A 24745-nucleotide genomic window follows, 5' to 3' on the forward strand; every position below is an offset into this window, starting at 1 on the left:
AAGGCCAACCTGGTCTACAGAGTGAGTTCCAGGACAGGCTACATAGCAACACAAAGAAACCCTGACTCAAAAAACCAAAAAGAAAAAAGAAAAAAAATTAAATGACTAAAGAAATATTTGCAAATGTGTATATATGCACGCACGCACATGTGCACACGCACACATGCCAAAACCCCAAAAAGGACATTTACAAGTAGGGACAGGTCCATTTGTCTAGTGTGAAATGTTTTCTAGCACCTGCCCATAGAGTGATGGAATTGTACTCACAAAGGTAATTCGTCAGCCTCTGGAACTAGAAAGTCGGTTTCTTCCAATCCGATCCATGGGGATTCCAAAGCGTTGCTTTTTTGAATGATCTACTACTTTCCTGTGATAAACCATGGAGAATATTTTGTGCCAATATCCAAGTTATCAAACATTACTTTTCTTTTTAATTAAATGCAAGTCTGAGGCTCTCTTCAGAAGTGGGAACAAAAAAATTAGATACTGTTTACCAGTTAGCATTCTCATCTCTGCCCAGTTGTCAAGAAAATTAAAGTTTATAGAAGCGGATTCAAATCATAGAGCTCCCATGAAAACTCATGTCATATCAGCATATTAAACTGTTAAATACCTAGTTGATGAACTCCTCTGCCTCTGCAGATTTCATTCTCGCATTGCACTCAGGTCTCTAAATGGAGCCTATGAAGAAGGATAATGGTTGGAGAAAGGAAAATGTATAGAAGGTAAAACTGATGTGTCAGAAGTCTGCCTTTCATGCATTCTCTGAGATGTCTGGTGAAGATGCTTTCTATGCGATCATCTGTGTCTGCTTAGAAATTTTGGCATCAAGGATTGGTCGCAGAAATGAACTGTAATGATATAATTTTCTGCTCAGTGACTTTTGTATTAGTCACTTTCCACTGCTGTGATAAAACACCATGACCAAGGCAAAATATAGAAGGAAGGGGTTATTTGGGCTTTTGGTTCCAGAGCGAAAAGAGTTCATTACCATCACAGTGGGGAAGTAGCTGTGGGTAGTCATGTCAGCCAGAGCAGCAAACTGAGAATTTACGACTTGAACCTCAAGCACCAAGCGGTGAGAGTGTTCTAGGAATGGTGGGAGGTTTTGCTCCTCAAAGCCCATCCTTAGTTACATAACTCCTCCAACAAAACTGCACTTCCTAAACTAACCCAAATGGTGCCACCAACTGGGGAACATATACTCAAACATTTGAGCCTATGGGGCATACTCCTTCAAACTATCATCGCTTCCATAAAGGGAAACTTACTACCTTATAAAATAACAGGAAACACATAATTAGTAGAATTAGCTTAAATCCAATGGGCAAGAGTTATAAGAAACTAGGCATACTAGTCATGCTTCAAGAGTTTGGTGTAATTATAAACAATGAGTGCTGGATTAAAAAAAAACTTCTCTGCTTTTTGTTATTTTTTATTTTTATGTTTTTTTGTTTTTGTTTTTGTTTTTTGAGATAGGTTCTCTCTCTATAATTCTGGCTATCCTGTAACTCACTATGTATACTAGGTTGGCCTCAAGCTCACAGAGATTTGCCTGCCCCAGCCTCGCTAGTGCTGGGTTTAAAGGTGTGCAACACTATGCAGGCTCTTCTTTGTATTTTAAATTAACTAACTTTACCAAGACTAACACAAATAGACTTTTAATTCATAATTTTCTTGTAGCAATGAGAATAATGTCTTCCCATCAGGGTCCACATTGAATTCCCTGACTCATTATATATAATTTTATATAGTCCAAACAAGCTTCAGATAAGATTACATTTATAGATTAGAAGATTATGCTGATTATACCTGAGTGGACCTGGTGTCTTTCCGCAATAGCTTCTAGAGGTGGATGATAGTGGCAGAAGGAGAGACCCTCAGGCATCAGGTAATCAAAGCAGTCTGAGAGGGACCACAATGACAAAGGACAGCATGAAGATGGGAGAGTCATGAATGAAGGAATGCTGTGGCTCCTTCGGGTTTTTGCAAGGAAAATGGGACCTCAGTCCTTCAACAATAAGAGCTGAATTCTGCCAACAATTTAAAAGAGATGAAAACGCTTTTCCCGGAGAAATCTGGGAGATTATAGCCTGATGATACCTTCACATTATCTGGGTCCAGCAGGAAGACAAGGCAAGAGTGTGAGAGAACACATAAAAGGGAGTTTATATGCCATCATTGACCAGAAATCAGCCACATCTCTACCTAACAGAAAAAGAGAATGGGAGAATTGGCCTGGAATGATGGACTGTGAGTGATAAGGATACACGGAACCTTGATCAACAAAGTTATGAGTTAGTAACTGATTGTAATTTATTATGGTATCAACAGGAACAAATACATTTCTCTGTATGATTTAGGGCTTAACTTAAGTGCTATGAAGCTAAAAAAAAAAAACCAAGATATTAAACTGATGTTGTTTCCCACTTTCTTTGAATTGGATTCTTCATACTATCCATCATTAAAATTCCTGGACAGGTGTAGGCAGAAGCCAATGTTGGGCAGAGAAGAAAGCTCATGGGTGACAAGTCAAAAAGGTAGTAATGAATTGAATCCCCCCGCCCGGGTTTTAAAAAAGGGGAAGGAAATGGCAGCTCCCAAGGCCCCTTTAAGTTCAAGTGCTGTGAAAAAAAATTTGTTTAGTTTTCTAAAATTAAGTGTACTATTCTTATAGAGTATATAAATTACACCAGAACATTCACTGGTTCTCAGAATTGTTTTCCAAATCTCAGGTAAAAGAAGTTTTAATGACGTTTTTCTTGCTTTTTGGTAGCTGATGTTTTTCTGCACAAGCAAATGAGTAGAGGCTGTACTTATGGAAAAAGCAAAATAATTAACTTCCTTCCATCCAAGCCATAACCAGTCTCTCCTCTTGCTGTCCCCAGGTTTGGTCTAAAATGAGTTAGGGACCAGGAATTAGGGCTTGATCTTTGATGAGTTATTTTACTTAATGTTTCTGGGATCCTCGGCAATTCTGTTATTCTAAGCAATTCTTCATTGTCTGATAAATTTTAGATACTACCTATCCATTGGAGCTTTAAATTCATTCAAAACTCTTACTTGTTAGGTACTATTTGGTTCCAGTGTTGCTTTGTCTCTCAGTGCCTGGTTCATGTTGACAACGGTGACTGAGGTGACACATACAGAGATATTTACACACATCTTCAGCTGATGCTCTTGCTAGTCCAGTTGAATTATTTCCAGACTATTGAGCTCCGTCAGAACAGAAGACTGGGCTCAGTGGGCAGAAATAGGTAGCACATAGTTTTGTTCTAACATCTTAATTACTTCAATTCATTTTATCAAATGTGGGATCAGCTGCAAAAACTTACAGATATCTTGAAACAATTTATCATGATCTTGCACATATAAATAGGCTCAATATATAAACAAATTTGCACCTAAAAAAAGCAAAATCAGTTATATTCCAAAAGTCCAGAAAAATCAGAATGGTTCATGAAGTCCAGGAGTTTATATATATTTTATATCAGTTCAGAAACAAAATGGCAAACTTGCAGTTTTTAAAATTTTTTTCTGATATCAAATATGTACATAATTTGGTAACGGGGCACTGACAGGAGTACCTCTTGTGCTCAGAGGGAAAGTTTGGCAGTGTAATTTCACATAGGAAATATATCCTTCTGACTGTCTCGTCCCTCTTGTGACAAAATGATGTGACAACACGGCTTATATCAGACACAGGTAAAAAGCATTCTCCCTTTTCATGGAAAAATACCCTGTGAGCTTTTTTAAGAGATGTATTATCTAGCAAGCTAATACAAGCAGAGTGTTTGGATTGTTTATTTTCAATGTGGCTTTTATATTTACAATACAATATAGACTTTCCATGTCAAATAGAATATTCTTTGATGTCTATATCTATCCTTTCTAAAACTGGGTTGCCATTGTTAAAAGGCAGTGGAAATTGTATTTAAGCATTTTATTAAGTACCATATATGCCAATGGGACCATTACTCATCTCTGCCTGGTTCAAAGAAAACAGAAAAGAACGTCCATACTTGCAGCACCAGCAAATGATGCAGAATTTAACCTGAAAAGTAGCCATCCCACTGTCTCCTGCCAAGTCACGTCCCTCTGGTGGCCCTGCCTCAGGATTCTTCTGTGGACTCAAGCTTAGTCTAATCATGTTTCTGCCTCACCTTACCTTATGTGTGTTGTTTAAAGCTCTGATACTTGCTTCAGGCAGTTTTAGAATTTTCCTTAAAGAAATTACATGCTACAGACCTAATGTAAAACCTAGTACTACTTATGATTGAGAGTGTTAGAAGTGTCAATACTATTCTTGCTCCTAATAACTGTATTATTAATTATGTCTACAGACCCTATGATGCACTAGAAGTTTTTTAACAGATTAAATCCTGTGTTCTCGTCATAAAACCAGGTGCTGTGGGAGTTGATGGATATGCCAACTAGCTTCTCTGTACAATAATTTCATTTACACTCAAAATTTGTGCTGTGAGTGTGTGTGTGTGAGAGAGAGAGAGAGAAAGAGAGAGAGAGAGAGAGAGAGAGAGAGAGAGAGAGAGAGAGAGAGAGAGAGAGAGAGAGAGAGAGACTAACTTTTGGGAATCAGTTCTCTTCACAGTGTGTGTCTTAGGGAACCAACCCAAGATATTAAGTAAATAGGGTTACCCTCTGAGTCATCTTGCCAACCCAAGTCCATTTCTAAGAGGAAAGTGTTTTCTGTCGAATATGCCCCACTAAACCTGAAGAAAAATAAAAGCCATCATAGATGAATTCTCTATCTCAGTAAAGCTATGTATTTTGAAATGCATTCATGTTGATGTGTAGCTACAACTGCTTTTCTTTTCTTCTTTAAAGTGTTCCATTGAGTAGATGTATAATATTTGTTTATTCATCATGCTACTCAGGGAAGCTTGAGGAGTTGAACTTTTTGGTGATGCTGTATACTGTTCAGTTGAAAACTGTTCTATACATAACTTTCAACTTTATTTAGGGATTTCTAGGCAGTATATAGAGTTGCCAACTATAAGGATATTTAATTTTATTGTTTAGTGCCAGATTTTTCCCATATTCTTACATATTTGCAAACCTGAGAGCCATGTGCCACAGTTTCTTTTGTTTCAAGAGTATTCCAGGCCCCAGGACATGTCCTTACAGTTTTGACAGTCTGGTTTCATAGATATTCTATTATACTGGATGTGATCAACTTTTGTATTGCTAATGAAGCCTCCTGACTTCACTTGCTCATTGCACACCTGGGTTTCTTCTTTTGGAACTGTCTGCCAAATTAACCTATCTTTTCTTATTAGTTTGCTCTCCTTTCAAATATTGATGGTAGGTAGGCTTGGTGTTCAGTGAATATGACACTTTGCCAGTCTTACGTGCTTTCTGCTTTCACTTTCTTGTTTTTGTTTTATGAGAAAATCTTTAATGGTACCTCAATGAATATCAACATTTCCATCTTATTTACTGGGTTCTTTCTGTCTCATAATTCTAGGTTCGGCTTATTGAATTTCTTGAAAATCTTATTACAGCTTTGACTAGAATTGAATTGACTCTATCGTATAAGTCGATCTGTGGAAAACTAAGATAGCTATTAGTGTTTCTTGCAAGCCCAGATGATTTATCACTTGAAGTAGTTTGACGTCTTCAGTGATGAAATGTTATAGTTGTCTCCATAAAGACCATGCATAGCTTGTGGAATTTCATTTGCTGGAAGTGCTATCACATAAGATTATAAGCTGGAGGTGTGTGTGTGTGTGTGTGTGTGTGTGACTTTTACTTGATTAAAAAGTTTTTTTGGGTTCATTTATTGGTGACTTTAGTCTTGAATGGAATGTGATTTTGTGTGGTGATTTTATTGCATCTCTTGGAATGATACAGCTTATTTCCTTACTGTTAATTCCATTAGTTAATATTCTAAAGCTTTATAGAACAAACCAATGAGATAATGTGTGTTGTTTTATATACCTGGCTGGACTTTTCAGCTATTTTTGGAGGATGGTCACTAATGTGGCTGTCATGTTAAGTTCTTTCCTTGGTCATTCCCTATACGGTTTCAATAGTTAGGCAATTTTACTTTATTATATGGGATTAGAATTACATCCTTTCTTCAAGGGTGGGAAATCCTCCTTTTGGATTTTATCTTGAGTTTTAAGGCTCATTTTCAGACTGTCCATTCATGAATTTCATGTGCACATGTTGGTTAAATATGAAACTTTTTGGTTACCCTGTGTGTGGTTGGGAGTCTCAAGGAAAGGAACTTGGATTGAGGGTCTGGATAATGTTCCCTAACAACAGTCTTTGGTTTGTTGCTGCATTTTAAGAATACAATAAAATGCTAGACTCGTTTAGGAAAGGCAATTGGCTCACCAACATGGAAAACTACCCAGAGAGAGGATGCAGTAATTGCTCATAGAGGACATTCTTTTCAATAAGTCCGTAAGATTAGAAAACAAGGAATTGTGTTATAGTAAAAAACTTAACAAGATTGCAGCAGCCAGGCTTCAAATTAGGATCCTCACTGTGTAGTCTCCTACATTGGGAAGAGCCAACTTTCATAGCCAGTGTGGAAAAGACACTATGTAAAATCTTATAAACTGCTCTGCCTTCTGCCTTTCCTAGCTGGACTATTAGTTCTGAGGGGCATCTAGCTGCCATTTCCCTAAAAGCCTCATAAAAAGTTTGCATGGCAAAGAACTGAAACCTCCCGCCAATAGCCTGAGAGAAACAAAGTCATCCCAGCCATGAGTAGGCCATTTAGGAAGTAGATGTTCGAGCCTCCAGGGCCCCTCAGATGACATCAACCCTTGTGGAGAGGCCGTGGCAAGTGCATGAGTTGATTATTTAAATCTTATTTTTCTATTATTCCTGAATGTGGTTTTGAAGAAAAAAGGCATTATATACTGACTATTTAGAACAACTTTGTCACTTAAATTAAATACATTTTCAACCTAACATTGGCAGATTTAATCTTGAAAACCTATTTTCAAATTTAAATGTGACTTGTGGTCATTCTCTTTAATACCTTTAGTTCCTTTCTGTGGTCTTCTTAATCTTCCCTCATATGCCATACCATTAATTCCAAGATAGTTACTTACATTTCAATATGCCCCTCACCCTTCCTGGAGTTTCCATTTCAGTACTCAAAATTGTCAGATTCCAATATAACTCTATAGTGCTTCATGTCCTGTTCCATGGGTTGTTCAGAGAACCCCCAAACTGGGTGTTACTTTTAGACTTATGAGTCTCACAGTATTAGAAAATGAACTACCTGGCCAAAAAAAAAAATCCAAAACTGAGTAGATCAATACTTTTGTTCTCACATAATATCTGTGCAGAAAAAGGAGCACAAACATGACTTGCTGTTTCTCGAGAGAAAATCAAGGAAAATATGGCTGTCCAACAGTGTATCAAGGACCTTCTGCATTAGATACAATTGCATGGCAGGGTCTTTTTACCCCATAAAGACAAGAAGGAAATAGATGAGCATGTTCTGTCCTTTCTGCCAAAATGGGGAAGCACTAGAGGCTGTACTTCCTCAGGGAAGAAGCGAATAAGGGGTGGGGCAAGCATCAATCACTTTCTCACAGAAGTGCTTCCTTAAGTTGTGAGTTTAGGTCATAAAGGGAAGCACCGCTTCAGTGAGAAAGGTTATATCTCATGTAGCATTTTATCTCAAAGGTAGTAATTTACCTTATGTATATTTTATTAAATTTGTGATGATGGTGTTGACCTTACAATGCTATCTTCTAAAGTGTTTTCTCCAAGGAATGTGAGCTGCGTGAACAAACGAGCTTTCAGACAGAAACCACAAACACTGAGTTCAATAGTGAGAACTAAGTAACCAAAGTAACCCAGCTGCAACTCTCTAGAGACAATCTGCAGAGTCACAGACACCATAGTAATCCTCACCGACTTGCCTCACAACTTTCTTGAGAAGTGAATGAACATTTAAAAACTCTCATCTAGCAAATAGATTTACACTAAAATACTGCATAGAAATTTGCTTTTGGAAGGGTGTGTAAAGTACATTGGAAACTCTCTATCAACTCCGTATTTTCCTTTTGACAGAAAGTTGTTGACCTTCACATACAAGTTGGGTAAGGTTGACAAGCATGAGGTGAAGTGAGGTGTTGAAGAGACTGGCAGTAAAGAACAAGCTCTGGCAAGAGTGGCCCAAGACCGTTATGCTCAAGGGCATTTCCCAGCGCAGAGCCAGGCCATTTAACAAGGAGGACAGAGGCCTGTGAAAGGGGCAGTGTCCTCCAGATAGTTTCCTGTGTTCTAACATCTGGAATAGAACCCATTTAGAGCTACCTCTTCCAGACATCAGCACATAAAAACCAAAAAATGCTAGCTTGGCCTATGAGATGATTCAGCTGTATTGTATCAGGTCAGTCATGTTGCTTTATTATGAATCAAAATGGATGTAAACTATTAGGCTGTTCGTCTTGGTCTTTGGGACTGCCATCGAGAAGGGCAGTCACATCAGTAAATTGAATCGGACACCATCTCTACTTTAGCCTGGACCTCCAACAGGTACAGGGCAAGAGACCCATTTTCATTGGTATGGAGTGTGTGGAATGTGGAGAATTTACTTGATGGATATATTCAAAGATAATGTCACTAATCCTAAACTTTGATAAGTACATTATTTAGGGAGTTTTAATTTCTGTGAAGGAGTTTTAAATGGAGTGTATTAAACTTGAAGTTAAATAATGAAAGATAATTTATAAGTAGATAATGTCAGGAATATAATTTTATTTGTCTGAAAATCATTCAAGAAAATGTGTATCCTAATATCTCCCTCTTTTTACTCTCATGAACCAGCATCTTATTCTTTATTTCGGTATTTTGTTTTGACCCCTCCAAAACTAAGGCAAAGCTGAAAATAAAATAGGTAGCAAATATTTCCCCTTGAGTTCTCAAATGAGGTAGTAAACTTACATAATATTTGGAAGGCTACTGCTATAATTAATTGTGTCCAATCTTAAACTCTAAAAGGAGTATTGTTGAATGTATCAGGAGAAATTTCTTGGGAGCAAGTTACTGGAAAACAGCAGTGTTTTTCTTCTACCTTCTACAAGGAGAAGGCCTTTGAGAAAACAATCAAGACAGTTTGATGGTAGACCAGATAGACAAGTGTCTTCCAAATCTAAGAGGAAAGAGCTGTGAGAGTCCTCCTCATGTAGTGAGGAGGGGACTATTCGTGAAACAGCTTTACTTGGTGATCAAAATAAACTCTATGGAGCATGTGGTTGATTTAGGTTTAGTGTGACAGGGTCATCTCTAAGGGTTTCCTGCCAACTGTGATGTTGGTGGTGGTACCAAAGGAACAGTCTATGAAGACAGGATGAAGATGAGGAGTATGTCTGACTTTCCAGAAGGAAAACTCTGCTCGGGGCAAAGCTGTTTATAATAATTCCAGTGGGTGATATGTGATGGCCAGCAGAAACAGCCTCTGTTGGAGGGATTTATGTAGCCTTACAAGCTGAAAAGCCAGATTTTGATAGAGCCTGTTAATAATTCTTAACTGCCCAGTTGTAGTAGTAAGCTCCAACTTAAACTCCAACAAAAGGCCAGAGGAGGTGAAGGGGAAGTGGTAGAGGGGACACAGATCACAGCCCAGTCCCACTTCAACTCACCTGCTTGAACAGGCTGAAACCAGGCAAAGGAACATTTTTATAAAACTCAAGGTTAGATAATGGAGTGTAAGTGGACATTTTCATCAGTGACTTTTTTAAAAGACAAAGTAAACATGCTTATTGTGTATGTGTGACCAGTGGCATCATAATCACCCTTGATATCAATTAAGGTATGCAAAACATCTTCCCAGGTTGCCTTGAAAAACTGTAAATTTTCTTTTCTGTGGAGTTCTTCTATCTTGGATTTATAAAAATAATGTTCTAGAACAAAATGTTTACTGATCCAGATCGGAAGGGTGTATATAATTGAACTATGGATCTTTTATCTTCTCTCCAGACTTGACTATTTTTTTTCTATTTTAACTTTCAGCCTTAGGAGGCTGAAGGTTTTGAATAAATGTTCCTGTGTTCCTTGGTTTTCCATTGAGTCAAGAAATGGGCGGCCTTGGAAAGGGAGAAGGGAGGAAGAACAGGAAGATCTTGGGATTGTTTTTTACCTGTCCTCCTCAAATTACCTTGGGAAAATTTCCCCTGAGTTATGCTCTGATTTACAGCATCCTCTTTCAGTTTGTCTTAGGCCAGGGCTTTGGGCTGCTGTGCATCCACTATCATTTGTCTGTATTTAGAGTCTGTATATAGCCTTCTGGTGAAATAGCCTTTTCAAATTTTCTGTTTCTGAAGTGTCACTTTTTTTTGCGGGGGAAGAGACCGGAGGACGTAATAATATTACTTCCTTGGGGACCTCAAAATATTATTGGGATGATATGAATAATACTTGTAAAAATGTTCAAATACAGAGCAATGTAATTGTTATTTTCAATGTGTATTCAATGTTGTGTGATGCCATTCTCCAGAAAAATCCCAGGTCAGTTGTCAGTATCAATTGCCTAAAGGATCTATTTAAGATGTAATCATGCCTGCTCCTTTTTATTTAAAAAAATTGGAGCAGATGTTCATTAACTTTAGACATTTAATACAAATGCTGAAATGGAAAAAAGTATATAAATTCAAAGCATGGTTGAATTTGCCTTTAAAATTAAGGTAATTTTCCCAAGCACCTGAAAATAAGTTTGGTGTCATATTCAGAAGAAAAATATGTCGAATAGCTGAAAGTGAGAAGGGTGAACATCTTTTTGCTTCCTATATTCTGGCACAGACCCTGCTTTGTTTAACGACCTCTCGCTTAATTTGTATCTGGTTTTCCCCAGTTGTTCGTTCCTCCATCCTTCCGACTTCATCTCTTAGTAGACCTTTCAAAAGTATACAATTCTTTCTAAATACTGTATTCCAGGTATAAATAATGTGCATTGTATATTCACGACTCTGTTCTCTCAAACGAGGGACATGAATTCATATAAACCCAATCTACAAATACGGACAAGTATGGCTCTCTCAGTTTTATTGGCTTGTAACTGAAACACAGCATTTACTTCAATTATTTGTGCAGAGGACAAGTCAGAAGGCATGAAGTGCTCGGAACTTTGTCACACAGAGAAAATCTTGAGTTTGAATAAAAATTGCTTACAGACTCCAGAAATTAAAGAAATGTTTTCTGCAGTAGTAATGACTTACCTCCCTCAGTTTTTACCTAATATATTGTTGAATATACAGACCACCTAATATATTTGACTTGCGAGTAAGAATAAGAATTTCTGTGACCCTTCGATGAGAATGAATGATGCAGAGAAACCTTAAAGGGAATGCAATTGATATATAATTTTAACAAATGAACTATCAACTGCCAAATTAAATATGAAGGATTTAATACTTTAAGTTAGAAACAAATCTTAAATTCCTCAAACACAAAGGTCAGCCACTGAACAAATGCCTTCCCTCTTCATAGCACAGCCAAGCTTCTGGAAAAATTTGGAGGTGAAGGTAAGCCCATAAAAAGAGGAAAAGATAAAAATTCCCTTTAGCTTCAAGTGTTAATCAATTCTACAAGTTTCTTCTTTCACTTTATCAAAGATTGGATGCTTCTTCCACAACCTGGCTCTAAGAATACTGACTAATGCCACGCAGGTATTGCAGTGCAGAACCTGAAGCCAACAGTCTGAATGTCTGTGACATACAGCATGCCTGTATGTAGCTGCAGTTCTCCTGCTGTGGTATTTTTTTTACCCTCCCTTTTTTTTTATTACCAAGTGGAGCCTGCACTGGTCTATGTCACCCTCTCAAGACCTGGGGGGAGTTGGGAGGACCTTGGTCTTAGCATAGAGTGGGGAACCCTGATGGCTCCTTGGCCTTGAGAGGGAGGGAGGGGAGGTATGGGTGGAGGGGAGGGGAGGGAAGGGGGAGAAGGAGGGGAGAGAAAGGGGAGAAGGAGGGGAGGGAGGGGGGAGGAGGAGGGAAGGAGATGGAAATTTTTAAATATAAAAAAAAAATAAACCATGAGAAAAAAAAATAAAATAAAAAAAAATAAATAAATACATATACCACAAAAAAAAAAAAAAAAAAAAAAAAAAAAAAAAAAAAAGAACTTGCCCCAAAGTTCTGAGCCATCTGTTGTGCTTCTTTATCCTAAGAGAGCAAGAGCAATGCTTGTTCCTCATTTCTTTCTTTCTCTTCCTATGGATTTTTTTCTTGAGTTTTTACAATACCCTTTAGCCACGCAAATGCTAGGATTACAAGCATGCACTATTATGAAAAATAATGTTCTTAATTCACGAAGTCTGTCAAATTATTATATATTTCTGTCAAAATTTGTTATTGTTCTATTGAGGATTCATTTTTTTTACTATCTTTGACAAACTTACAGAAATCATGTCTTCAAATATTAGTTTTGCTCGTCCTTATGTCCCCATAAAATTCTTAATACACTGGGCTATGTGTTACTATTTCTCATTCTATTCTCCATATCTGAGTCATTCCCTCAAATAATCACATACCAGGCTAATTTACTATTTGTTTTATTATTTAATTAAAAACCTTGTTGTATACCATTTCAGAAACTTGCTAAGATAAAATAGCACAATGAACCCTTCATCTTGTTTCTTCCTGTTTGCCCCTACAACTCTTATTTTCAAACAAATTTCAGATAAATATGGATGACTTTATACTTTCAGCATTTTAACCATCAGTTTTTTTGTTTGTTGAAAAGTTGAAAGCCATGCAACTTTTGTAGAAACTGTACATTGAATTTTGGTATTTTCCTGAGCTGGCAATCGATACGATTTCTTGAATGTTCCAGTCAGTGAAATTATCAAGCTATATTCTACAGCTTATTGTATCACTGAGTTCAGTAGATTAGGTTAATTAAAGGCCATTTCTACTGAAAGAATTTTCAACTTATATTGGGTTTATAAAGAAACATGTCATCATTTTCCTAATAACAACTTGGCATCATTAAGTAGCCCCTGTTCTCATTCATATTTCTTCCTATAGATTTCAACTTTAAATAACGTCATTGTTAAATCAGGAAGCCCCAAAGGCTTTGAAATAGCCCCATGAGTCTCTCAAGTCTATTTTAATTGTTAGTATCCCTTTTCTATCCTTCATTTATTTTCCTACAAAAAATTTTTAATTTGTTTATTGAAAATCTAAACTATTTGTTCTTCTGTTCTCCACAGTCTGGATTTTGTGCTTACTTGCTTCTCCGTGGTATCTCAGAAGACTTCTGATTTCATGTTTGCTAAAAATTGGTATCTAGCTAAAAGCAAAATGGATTTTTGCTTCTCTCTTTTTCTGTCTTTTAATAATGCTATCTTAAAAATACTAATAGGGTTTTCACCAGGGGACACATGATGACCTTTTTTCTTCTGTAGTGACAGCAGCAGTTTGTGACATTGTCTTGATCCAGCATAGCATTAGAGTTTTAGTATATAGGTACACCAGTATTCGTTTTCATTTATTATCCACAATAATTCCATAGAGGAAGCTTTCTTTCATCTATCACTTACTCGTTTCTTAGTTGTTTCAGATAGTAGAGCATAAAAAGAAGTCTAACCTCTATTAGTGATGGAGTTCCTGTAGGAAAGGCAGGCTTAATGCTCTCCTCCCTTACAAGTTCCCATATTGTGAGCTGGAAAATGGTATTCCTTCAAGAGAGCCAACAGTCTAAAACACAACTCTCCATTCATGAACTTAAACACTTAATGTTGCCTAGCTTATGTTTCAACTGTAGCTCAGGTTACTACTCAGCAGGAAAGTCTCCAAGTGTGTGCCCGGATCCCTCACCCAGGCACTGATACAAGGGAGCTCTCCTGTATCGGGTATATCAAGATGCTGAAGCTAGTTCAGTACTTCTCTGTCTCCGAGGACTCTCGCGTGTTCTGTTAAGTGAGAGATGTCTTTGGGAGATGGCAAGGTGGGCACTCAGGCTACTTGTTGAAGATTGCTGCTTATGTGTTTTGTTTGGCGGAATTTTCAATATATACAAATTGAATCAAAGTTTTTGTAGTTCAGACTAGTACAAATATTTCATAAGCTATTTGAAGTCATATCTGGGTGTTAAATTTTATTTAGCTGGTTCATCTAACAAGTTTATCTCATTTCTTTTCCTTTAGTTGTTGTTAGCATCAGGAATGACAGAACTAGATTATTAAATAAATGTTTATTTACTTCATTGCGTGATATATGATAAATATTGTTATGATAGAAATATCAATATTTCCACCAATAATATAATTTATGAAGAAAGTTTTAGGTTTATTTTCTTTTATTATTTTTCCTGATGCTAGTACTAAACCCAGAACCTTATGTTCTCTTACTACTGAGCTCACTTTTAGGCATTTTTTTGTTTTCTAATTTCCCAGAGGAGTGTGGTAAAATATTAATTTTTTCTTGTTGTTACTTGGTGCAACTCTTCTTTGTGTAGCAACTGTATTATCAACTGATATAGAGAAGTTCATTTATTTCTGCTCTTGAACTAGCTATGATATTTTAAATTATATGTTGAATAGGTATTTCAAATATTTAGATAGTATGATTTATTGATTTATTCTTTAATTTTCTACTCCTAAGTATTTCCTATGTTTCCTCCTACATGAATGCCATTAAATGTTTTAGTTTTAATCAATTACAAATAAAAATTATTTTTTGTGTATTGGTGTTTTGCCTGCATATCACATATGTGTATCACATGTGTTCCTGGTGCCTGCAGAGAAGAGAAGAGGGCATCAGCTCTGCTAGACCTGGCATTACCATGTGGGTGTGGGAATCAGATCGTCTATATGAGCAGCAAGTGCTCTTAACGACTGAACCTTTTTAGTCCTTAATTCATCTGTTTATTGTACAATTTGCATTTTCTCCATCTGTTGGCACTTCTAAATTGCCGTATTGTAACCACATTCCTTAAGTACAAGGCAGGATTGATTTTCCTTATCAGTCTGCCTCTGAAGACTAATATGTCATCACTTTATTTACAGTTTTGGAGAATGGCACACACAGTGTCTCCTGTGCTAGGTGTTTTCTCTGCTCTGCATCCTATCCTAACCCTCTGAAGATACTCAGATCTTAACAGAAAAAATTAGCTCCACTTACCATGTATGAAAATGGTTGATTTGAATAATATTGTAGCTGTTGTGATTATGAGTTTTTATTTTATGGAATGTTTCCACTGTGTTTTCATTTTTGTCTCTATTTCTCATAGGAAAGTTATTAGATTTGTTTTTATAGTGCTTTTTGAACTAATATAACTTTTTATATAACTTTGAGTTTCTGTCTTTTATGATATTATCTGTTATTCTCAAAGACAAAAAACATTAAATTTAATATTTAACTTCTTGTTTTTCTCCTTTTCAGGTCGCAGAACATCTCCTTGCAATAAACTTTTATTCTCAATTAGCAACCACAAAATAATAAAATGTCATTAAGAATTTTGTCTGCTATCATCATTGCCCCTGAATGGTTGCTAATTATGCTTTATAAATCATATCAGGCCATAGGCTATGATGCAATCTTATCTTCCTTAAAACAACCATTCCAACTTAGTGTTGTAGATAGTTCTTATGATATTATCTCTCTGGTGGTTTTGGTCATGTGAGATTAAAAACATTCCATTCTCATGGAAACCTCTCTAGACATGAGGTAAACAACTCAAAATAGCACTGGAAGTCCCTGAAATTGACCAGCTTTAGTAGGCCTTTTTTTTTTCCCAAAGGCATATACGTATAAGGACACACTGAGAGAGACAAGTGTCCTAGATGTCTCACAGACCAGAGAACCAGAGAAAGCTCAGCTACCTGGAAGAAACTAAGGACAACTGGGAAACCTGAGAAGGACATTCTCCAATCTGTTCAGCTACCTGTAGGCTGTGCAGTGTCTTCTAAGTTCCCAGTTTTGTTGTGTTTTTTTTTTTCTAGTACACTAGAAACCAAAATTTATTACAGGGACAAAATTAAAAATTAAAAAAATAAATCTCCATGGGTCACAAAAAGATTATCAGCTAGCTAAGACCACAGCCAGAGTTTGGGCTTGTCAGACAGTGGCAAAGGACAGCTTCCAAACCCCACTTTTGCCATTTATGCTGGAGTGGGCTTTGGTGATGGAACTGCCCTTGAGTCATTTATGATCCTGGAAGTAACCCTTTATCCACGCATCTATAAGTAACTCCAATGAACTCATAAAGTTTTGGTTCATAAAGTTAGTCTGTGATGATATCCATACTTAGATCATGCACACATGTACACGCACATGTGTGTTGGTGTGTGTGTGTGTGTGTATGTGTGTTACAGTTAAATTTTCCTTCTCCTTCCCACTGGATTATGATATCATACCTAGACTCTAAAAGTAACTAAATTTGCATTTGTCTATATTTGAGTCTATAAGTTCCAAAATCAGTAAGATATTGGTTGTCAAGTGCAGGTTAAATAAACTTCAGTCTCTAATGTGTGGTTACATTTCTAGTGGAGCTTCAAGAATCTTTTAGGACAAGGAGAAATTATGTCTTCCACTCTTATCATCAAAAGAGTCTTAGACTCCAAATAAAGAGCAAGTCCTGAAACTGAGTCAACCAAGGGGTCTTTGGAAGAGGATATGTAGCTGATGAAATAAAATATGAGGTGCTATTCCAGAATCCTTCGCAGGATTTACTGAACAGTTCATCCTCATGCTCTAAGCTATGGGTAATGCTCATACAAATGTTTTTATGTAGACAGCCATCATCAAAGGCCAGAAGAAGGGCATAAATGCTGGGGATAGTACAGGGAATGAGATGAAGAAAAAGAAGAGAAAGAATCAATATGGAAAACAAATAATTTAGGTTGGAATCAGAGAAGCCCTAGTGAGGGGAAATACTTATGTCATATAAAAGCAGGACTTGGAGTATAGTAAAACAAGGGAGGCCGCTATTCGATATGGTACAAGGGAACTCTTATGCCACTGTAATGGGAAATATGCAGCAAGAGGAACGGATACTGAGGATTGAAAATGACTTGTGTGTAGGATGGTCTTTAACAGTATTGAGAGTAAATCAACAACTGTTTAATTATTAATTAAGGGAGGATATTAAGGAATATATTACAATTCCATCATAATGATTAGTAGCTTACAAAACACTTCCATTTGATTAGGTCATCTGATTTTATATAGGTAAGTACTTATATCCATTTTAGAGAGAAATAAACTGAGAATTACGTAGGATTTTGTATGAGACACATGGCCAGAAGAGAGAAGAAATTTAATTCAAACATATGTCCTGAAACAAAATTTGAGTGTACACTATTTCTTGCTATAGGAGATGAATTAATTCACATTGTTTTATGAAACCCTGTATTAAGAATAACTTGAAAACACTCTGGTTGTGCCTTTTAAATACCACTCTCAAGTGACTGGAGTACCTTACTTATCACATACACATTAACCCTTATCTGCCATAACTAATAATGTCCTAAAGTAACGTTTGTTTGTTTGTTTGTTTTGTTTTTAGTTTTCTGAAACAAGTTTTCCCAGTAGTTATGGAGTCAGCCCTGGAACTGGCTCTGTAGACCAGGCTGGCCTCAAACTCACAGAGATCCACTTGTCTCTGTACTAGGATTAAAGATATGCTCCATCACTGCCTGGCAACTAATTATTTTTTTAATCTGTAAGCAGTATCTCCCTTAGGAAGCACAATAAACTATTTCAGCACACCACCCTAGCAAGCGTTTACCCCTCAAATCATCATTGAACCAACAAGTTGGCCAGCACATGCAACTTCTGCTCACTTTCAAGTTGATCATGGTGTTCTAAGTGTGGGAACCTGTTACAGAATGAAAGAATCAGACAGTGGGGTAATTTTCCTTGCCCACTTACCTCTGTTTCCCTTTGTGCTCTACAGACCCAGCTGAGAGTCTGTCAAGGGGAGACCCAAAGCCAGGGAAACTCCTCTTCTTCTTGGTCTCGTATACATCGTTCTCCAAGGACACCAGTTCGTCAAGAAGCAGGAGCTTAGCTGCAAGGTCGGTGGCTGATTTCTCTTCCCTGTCTGTAGCTGGTGATTGCAAGCCTGCTGCTCCAAACTCAGAGGCCTACAGGGCAGAGAAAGGTGGGCTCATTCATTTAGACAGTGGAAAGCAAGGATGCACAAAACTGGCATTGGTCATTTTCTACTGCTAGATGATAAGCATGCTGCTTATTTTATGATGCCTTGCGGTTATGTTTCAGAAAAAAAGATTAACTAGACTCTGGGGGACTAAAACATAGAGAGATAGATATACTCAAGAAAAAACACCCCCAGGCTTTCTTCTAAAATTTGACATATTTTCTGATTAGTCTTTCAGATTTAGTGCCCAAAAGAGCAGCGTCCTTTCCTGTGCTCCATGGCTCTTGCCCTGCACCTCTTTTCTCATGTTGTTCTTCACATCTTACTCTAAAGAATATCTGTTACAACAAAGTTATAGTTTTCATTAAGTGAAAGTAATTTGAGAGTCATGGCCTAAGCTTTTATTTCTTTTCCTCAATGCCTATCCTAGTATATTTCTCATAACAAAAAACCGGACTCTCTGAATGTGGCTGACAGTGGGGGCTGACTGAGAATCCAAGGACAATGGCGCTGGGCTTTGATTCTTCTGCATGGACGGGCTCTGTGGGAGCCTTCTCAGCTTGGTCGATCACCTTCCTGGACCTGGGGGGAGTTAGGAGGACCTTGGTCTTAACATAGAGTAGGGAACCCTGATGGCTCCTTGGCCTGGAGAGGGAGGGAGGGGGGTATAGGTGGAGGGGAGGGGAGGGAAGGGAGAGGAGGAGGGGAGGAAATGGAAATTTTTAAATATAAAAAATAAACCATGAAAAAAATCTGAAAGCAAAAATGTAAATGTCATACTATTTTACTTCCTTAATCCATTCATCTTTTCTGCAAACCACTAACACTCCATTGCATTCCACGTTCTGCATTAGGTTAAAGGGATGCAAAAAATGAACCAAATCCTGTTTCTGTGCCCAAGGAAATTAATATCTCAGTCTATGTGATTTATTAAAAATGATAAACAGTGTGTGAAACTACCCCAATAATAATACTCTTACAGGCACATTTTCTTAATTTATCTGCTATGTATGGTTTCTCTGCATACTTCATGCAAGTCATAAATGGATGAGTGTTCAGTGCGGAAAGTCTCTTTTCCCATCTCTAGCCCAGTAACAGAAGTTTAGAAACTGCTTGTGTTAAGCCCCAGACTCCCTTACTGTTAAGGAACAACACATCTGTTACAGGTGCCTGAGATGACGCTCCAGGTGGAAATTTCAGCTCCAGCATATCTCCCCTTAGCCACACACTTCCATGTGTCACAAGGTGGATCACAACAGAGGTTAGGAGAGGAAGAATGTTAAATCACAATACATAATATTGACCAAAATGAGACAGATTACGGAGTCCTATTTCTCTGTGGGATTGCTAGCATTATTATCATGCTGCTTAAAATTGATATTAATTTTTAATAATTTCTTGTTTAAGATGCCCTTTGTGATATTTATTTCCCTATAAGTTATTCATAATAATGGGGGGGGGGTGGAGAGATTCAGCTCCCTAAGTGACAACTGATAAACTTTATGTAGGTTGCCTTGAAAAAAAAGGATGGATTATCAGTCAAAAGGCCAACCAGGCTACCCTCATGCTAGTTCTTAGTTACTGCTACCACAGAGGTGACTGCAGGAAGCTGGATGACCATGGGAGCTGCTTGCTGCTGAGGCATGACGCTGGTCGGGAAGATCTGGTACGCGTCAGCTGCGCTGAAATTTCCCTGCAATCATCTCTATCCAGGTCAGAGGAGTGGCCTAGCAGAATTACTGTGGTGATTGGTATAAAACAAGTAATGCCACAATTGGTGTGAATATGCCTTCATCTGCATGAAGATTTGCCGTAAATGGGCCATATCTCTAGCTGTGCAAGCAGGTAGTTCAGCTCATTAAGCTCATTTGGTAAGCTAGCGGATAGACATCTTCCTGCGGCGTAGCCTCCTCTCTCCATAGCAACATTAGGACCAGTGTAAAGCTTCGCTCCACTGGCATTTTCTGCCTGATTTTCTTGTTAGACGGGCAGACAGAGCTTCAGAAGCAGTTGGCACGTTCAGCGAGAGAAAGGACAGGAGTTGGCAGCAGAGTGTAGCAGAGATAATGGCAGTAGGGACACAGAGCAATGGCAGTTACTTTCCTTGCGGTGGCATCTGGGACAAGAGCCACTGCAAACATAGACAGCCGGAAAGTTCTCCAGCTAGAGAGCATCCAACGCAGACACAAAATAAATGGCAGACTTAAAGAGAAGGTGAGAAAGATCGGGGAATCGGGGCTAGAGGGCAGAAAATTCTAAACAGCCAGAAAAGTCAAATTGTTGTGCCTGGAATCATGCCAGAGACATTTGGCAGGCCTTAAAGACGGAAGATCTCAGAGGCTTTAGGGCCAGAAATTCTATCACTAGTTGCCGTTAAAGGCTGGCGAATGTGAAAATCTTTAGATTGTATTGGGGCTGTAACACTTGCTACCTTAAGAAACACATCCCATTAGCTGTGGCCTGCAGGAATGTTGGGATATTAGTGTCAGTCACCACTCCTGGGGCTCTCTGCCTGTCAGAAGCCAAGGGTCATAACCTACCAAGCCTGGGAAAAAACTTCTCTTTGGGAGAACAAAAGGCCGTAGTCTGACAAATGGGAATGAAGACATCTGAAAAGTGTTTTTATTTTTCCACTTAGCACAGCATAAAAACTAGAGTTTTGTTTCCTATTGTAATAAAAGATTTGGTCAAAGCTACATAAAATTCGGCATTCAACTGACAACATTTTACGTAATTACATCTCATGTTGATGTAAAGATTAACAGGCTTGTAGTGAAAATAAATTAACTTTTAATTTTTTTTGTTTGAGGAATACAAATCTTACTATTTCAAACTCTTAAAAATATCTAGACAATGCTAGTGGTGGTGGCGCACGCCTTTAGTCCCAGCACTCAGAAGGCAGAGGCAGACGGATCTCTGTGAGTTTGAGGCCAGCTTGATATACAAGAGCTAGTTCCAGGACAGGCTCCAAAGCTACAGAGAAACTCTTTTTAAAACACACACACACACACACACACACAATCTAGATAAGTCATGTGGTCTGCATTCTCTGAATTCAATAATTATCATCATTTATATATTTAATGTTCACAACCTTGAATATCACTGCCAATGAGAGAAAGGTGACAGAGAAATGAGAGAAATGTTTCTCTTTTTGATTTTGTGTTCTGAAGCCATTTGTCAGCTGCATATTATGGATGAAGTAAAAACAGTTTGTGTCTGTTAAAATATAAATATGCCCATATGTGCCTATGTGAGTGTGTGTGTGTGTGTGTGTGTGTAGTCCACAGAATGGCGTCAAGTATTTTTCTTTATCTTATTTTTTTAAGATAGGGGTTCTCGCTAAATCTGGAGCTCACTGATTAGTCCAGCTTGGCTATCTTAAGCCCCAGAAGGTCTGTCTTCACACTCCCAGCACCGGAACCATAGGTGTCTGATGCTTCGACCAGCTTGTCTGTGGGTGTTGGGGATCTGAATTCTGGGCCTCATGTTTTCTTGCTAGAGTCATTGGTGAACCACCTTCTTTACCCTTGCATGTGACATCTTAAGCTGGTTCACATTACCTCTGTTGCTACATCCAAAGAGAACGTCTTTCCTGAGCTCCACAGCATCACAACCACAGCCAGGATGAAGTGTGTACTTGCCAATCTCCGGTCCAGCATCTAGGCTCAGATACATCAGGGTTGATATTCATTAGTTTGAAATATAAAGACAGAAAACTGAAGCTAAGGAAAAGCTTGTTAGAAGTGAAGGCATTCACTTCTATGTGATAGCATGCATATATCTACCCACCTAAATAATGTCTAATAAAATCTGTACATCTCCTGTAATGAATTTTCTAAAGGATTCATTTCCATGAAAACATACATTGTATTTATATAGCTATAATAATAATTCAATTAAATATAAATAAATAGCTGAGAAATGATATCAATGTCATACGGCTTTTATTTTGGAGGTAGTAGCTTAATGTTGATAAATGTGAGAGAATAAAGCTTTGGGTCTCTGGACCAGGATATATGGTATACCTGAAAGAATTTATTTTTTATTTTTATTTTTTTTTGGTTTTTCGAGACAGGGTTTCCCTGTAGTTTCTAGAGCCTGTCCTGGAACTAGCTCTTGTAGACCAGGCTGGCCTCGAACTCAGAGATCCGCCTGCCTCTGCCTCCCGAGTGCTGGGATTAAAGGCGTGCGCCACCACCGCCCGGCTTACCTGAAAGAATTTAAATTAAATATTCTGAAAACACTACATAGTCAATAAGATAATACATTTATATTCTTGTGTTTGATCAGGATTTTTTTTAAAGAAAGACTCAAAATGTGAATGTTATTTAACAAGTGCCAAAATTTAATATTCTAAAATTTAAAAATTTTATATGGTAAGATTCAACAAAAGCAACATATAACAAAATCAAGAGACAAATTGTAACATGGGAGATATTTTCAACATGACTAAATAAGACAAAAGTTACTAACTAGAACACATAATTAAGTCTGATAAGTAACACACAAAAACCAGACACTCAAATAAATAAAAGTTAGTCTAAGTTATGAATACATATTTCATAGACAAGGGACAGCACTATGGGAAATTAATGTCCCACCGAACAAACCACTAGCATTCACACATATCGCATTAACAGAAAGAATCTCTTCACTGCAAATTTTAGAGAAATATTTGGAAACAAAATCACAAAAGTCCTGATGAAGTTGGAATTGGATGCAGTTGTGTGAGGAAAACTTAGCCAGGGAGGAAAGGTTGAAAATAGCTGTGTTCTAGCAACTGAGCCTTTATTTTACTTCTATGTGTATAATCCTAGAAGCTTCCACATGCTTGTAATGACAAAACCGTGGCATTACTCACTAGTTTTAATAGCAAACGTTCAGAATCAGTTCATGTACTCTATCCAAGAGAAGATGGCTGGGCTTAGAGTAAATGAATTAGATACATATTACTAGTAAAACAGACGACTTTAGTGTTTATCCCTAGATATGGATTTCAAGGAAATTCTTTTGGGTGGCTATAGAAGTGTAAAATATATACATGACAAATATATACATGTCCCTTCTGGGGCAAAGTGAAAAGGACTTTGAGTTTTGAAGAATGGTTTTGAGTCTCACTTTGCTTTAGTATTGCTGTGATCTTGAACAAAGATTATTTAACCTTCTTGAACTTCAATTTTCATATGTATGAGGTGAGAAGTAATTCCCACATCAAAAGAGTTCTAGCAGGGTGGAATTGATTTATCCATAATGCCTTTGTCACAAGTATTGCTTAGTTTTGGTACATGGAAGTACAACTATGTGGCATTTTTCAATATTGCTTTGGTAACTGCATATATGTTGATGTGTCCCCAGCTTTATACTTCCTTTTTGTTGCTGTGAAATTTGACTCTAGATCTTAGTAGTTGTGTTACATACTACAACATGAATTGTGATTTTGCATAGACAAAGGAACATTTCTATTATGTGTCCTGCTTAAGATTCAAGATGGAGAAAAATATCCTCTCTCTCTCTCTCTCTCTCTATATATATATATATATATATATATATATATATATCATTTCTTTTATCAAATGTAATAAAATAGAGCTTAAACTCTTATAGCATTAATTATTTTCTTTTGGTGTCTTGTTATTAATACCAGTCTCTAGCTTCTTGACTGTATTCTATTATCTCTTGAAATAAAATGGTAAATTTTGTGTTCTCTGTTTGTTAAGTTGGTATTCAGCTGAGTTTTTCAGTGAGCATTGGAAAATGATAAATGAGATCATATTTCCATATATAAAAACATACATCTTGAAAGATGACAGTAGTGATCATTTGATTAAAATATCAACCAAAATTATATTAGCTTTTCTTTTAGAACACCAGGCATTCTTCATTAATATTTTTTCTACTGATTTTGCTGATATTTCTTTTACATTCATCTATACACAGGAAGACATTTTAAAAGCATAGTTGTATTTGAAAACAATCTCATATTTTGTATAAATCTACTTTTTAAAGTAACACTCTCTCATTTAATCAAAGATAAATTACAATTGTGTTCACTTCTCTTTGTTTTTAATTATGCTAAAAATAGTTTTCAAAGTGCCAAGTTGCCCTGTTTTACAAGTCTTTCCATGTGGATTTCCTTTAACTACTTTCACAAGCATCTTGCTAACCAAAGTTTCCTTCATGCCGACAGGCTTGTAAATGTAACAGAATGATGGTGTTTGTAATATTGATGATTACATCTGACACATGTATTTTGGAGCTTGGGCGTATATAGAAAAAATAGTTTTAATGTATCCTCTAACAGATAACCACATCCTGATCATTTGGATAGGGAGGTGTAAAAATAAATGCAGAACTTAAATACGTGTATTTAATGTTTTAGAGCCATGCTTGTACCCCTTAAACCAACAGGCTGAGTTTCTAAATATGGCACTTTGTACACTAATATAAACAAGGACTCTGGCACCTGCCAAACAAGAGACATTGGATTAACTCATTGAAACTCAATTGCTACAAAATTAGAAACAGAGGAAATTATAGGGAGGAAAGGAAAAGACCAGGTTTAGCCCCATTTCTCTATTTTGTTGATAGTAAATAAATATAGCTCATGATTTAAAACACCCCTAGGGTACAATGTGCTCTCCAAATC

General features: G+C 37.2%; 1 protein-coding gene across 1 annotated transcript; it reads right to left on the reverse strand.

Moving 5' to 3' along the window:
- Positions 1-279: 279 nt before the first annotated feature.
- On the reverse strand, positions 280-21758 carry Ostn (osteocrin). Its single transcript, XM_038344593.1, has 3 exons — positions 21660-21758; positions 17868-18082; positions 280-367 (listed from the first exon to the last, which is right to left on the reverse strand). Exons 1-3 carry the CDS (start codon positions 21756-21758, stop codon positions 280-282), a joined length of 402 nt encoding a protein of 133 aa, XP_038200521.1.
- Positions 21759-24745: the final 2987 nt, after the last annotated feature.

This window comes from Arvicola amphibius, chromosome 10 (assembly GCF_903992535.2).
Source record: "Arvicola amphibius chromosome 10, mArvAmp1.2, whole genome shotgun sequence".
Classification (NCBI taxonomy): Eukaryota; Metazoa; Chordata; class Mammalia; order Rodentia; family Cricetidae; genus Arvicola; species Arvicola amphibius.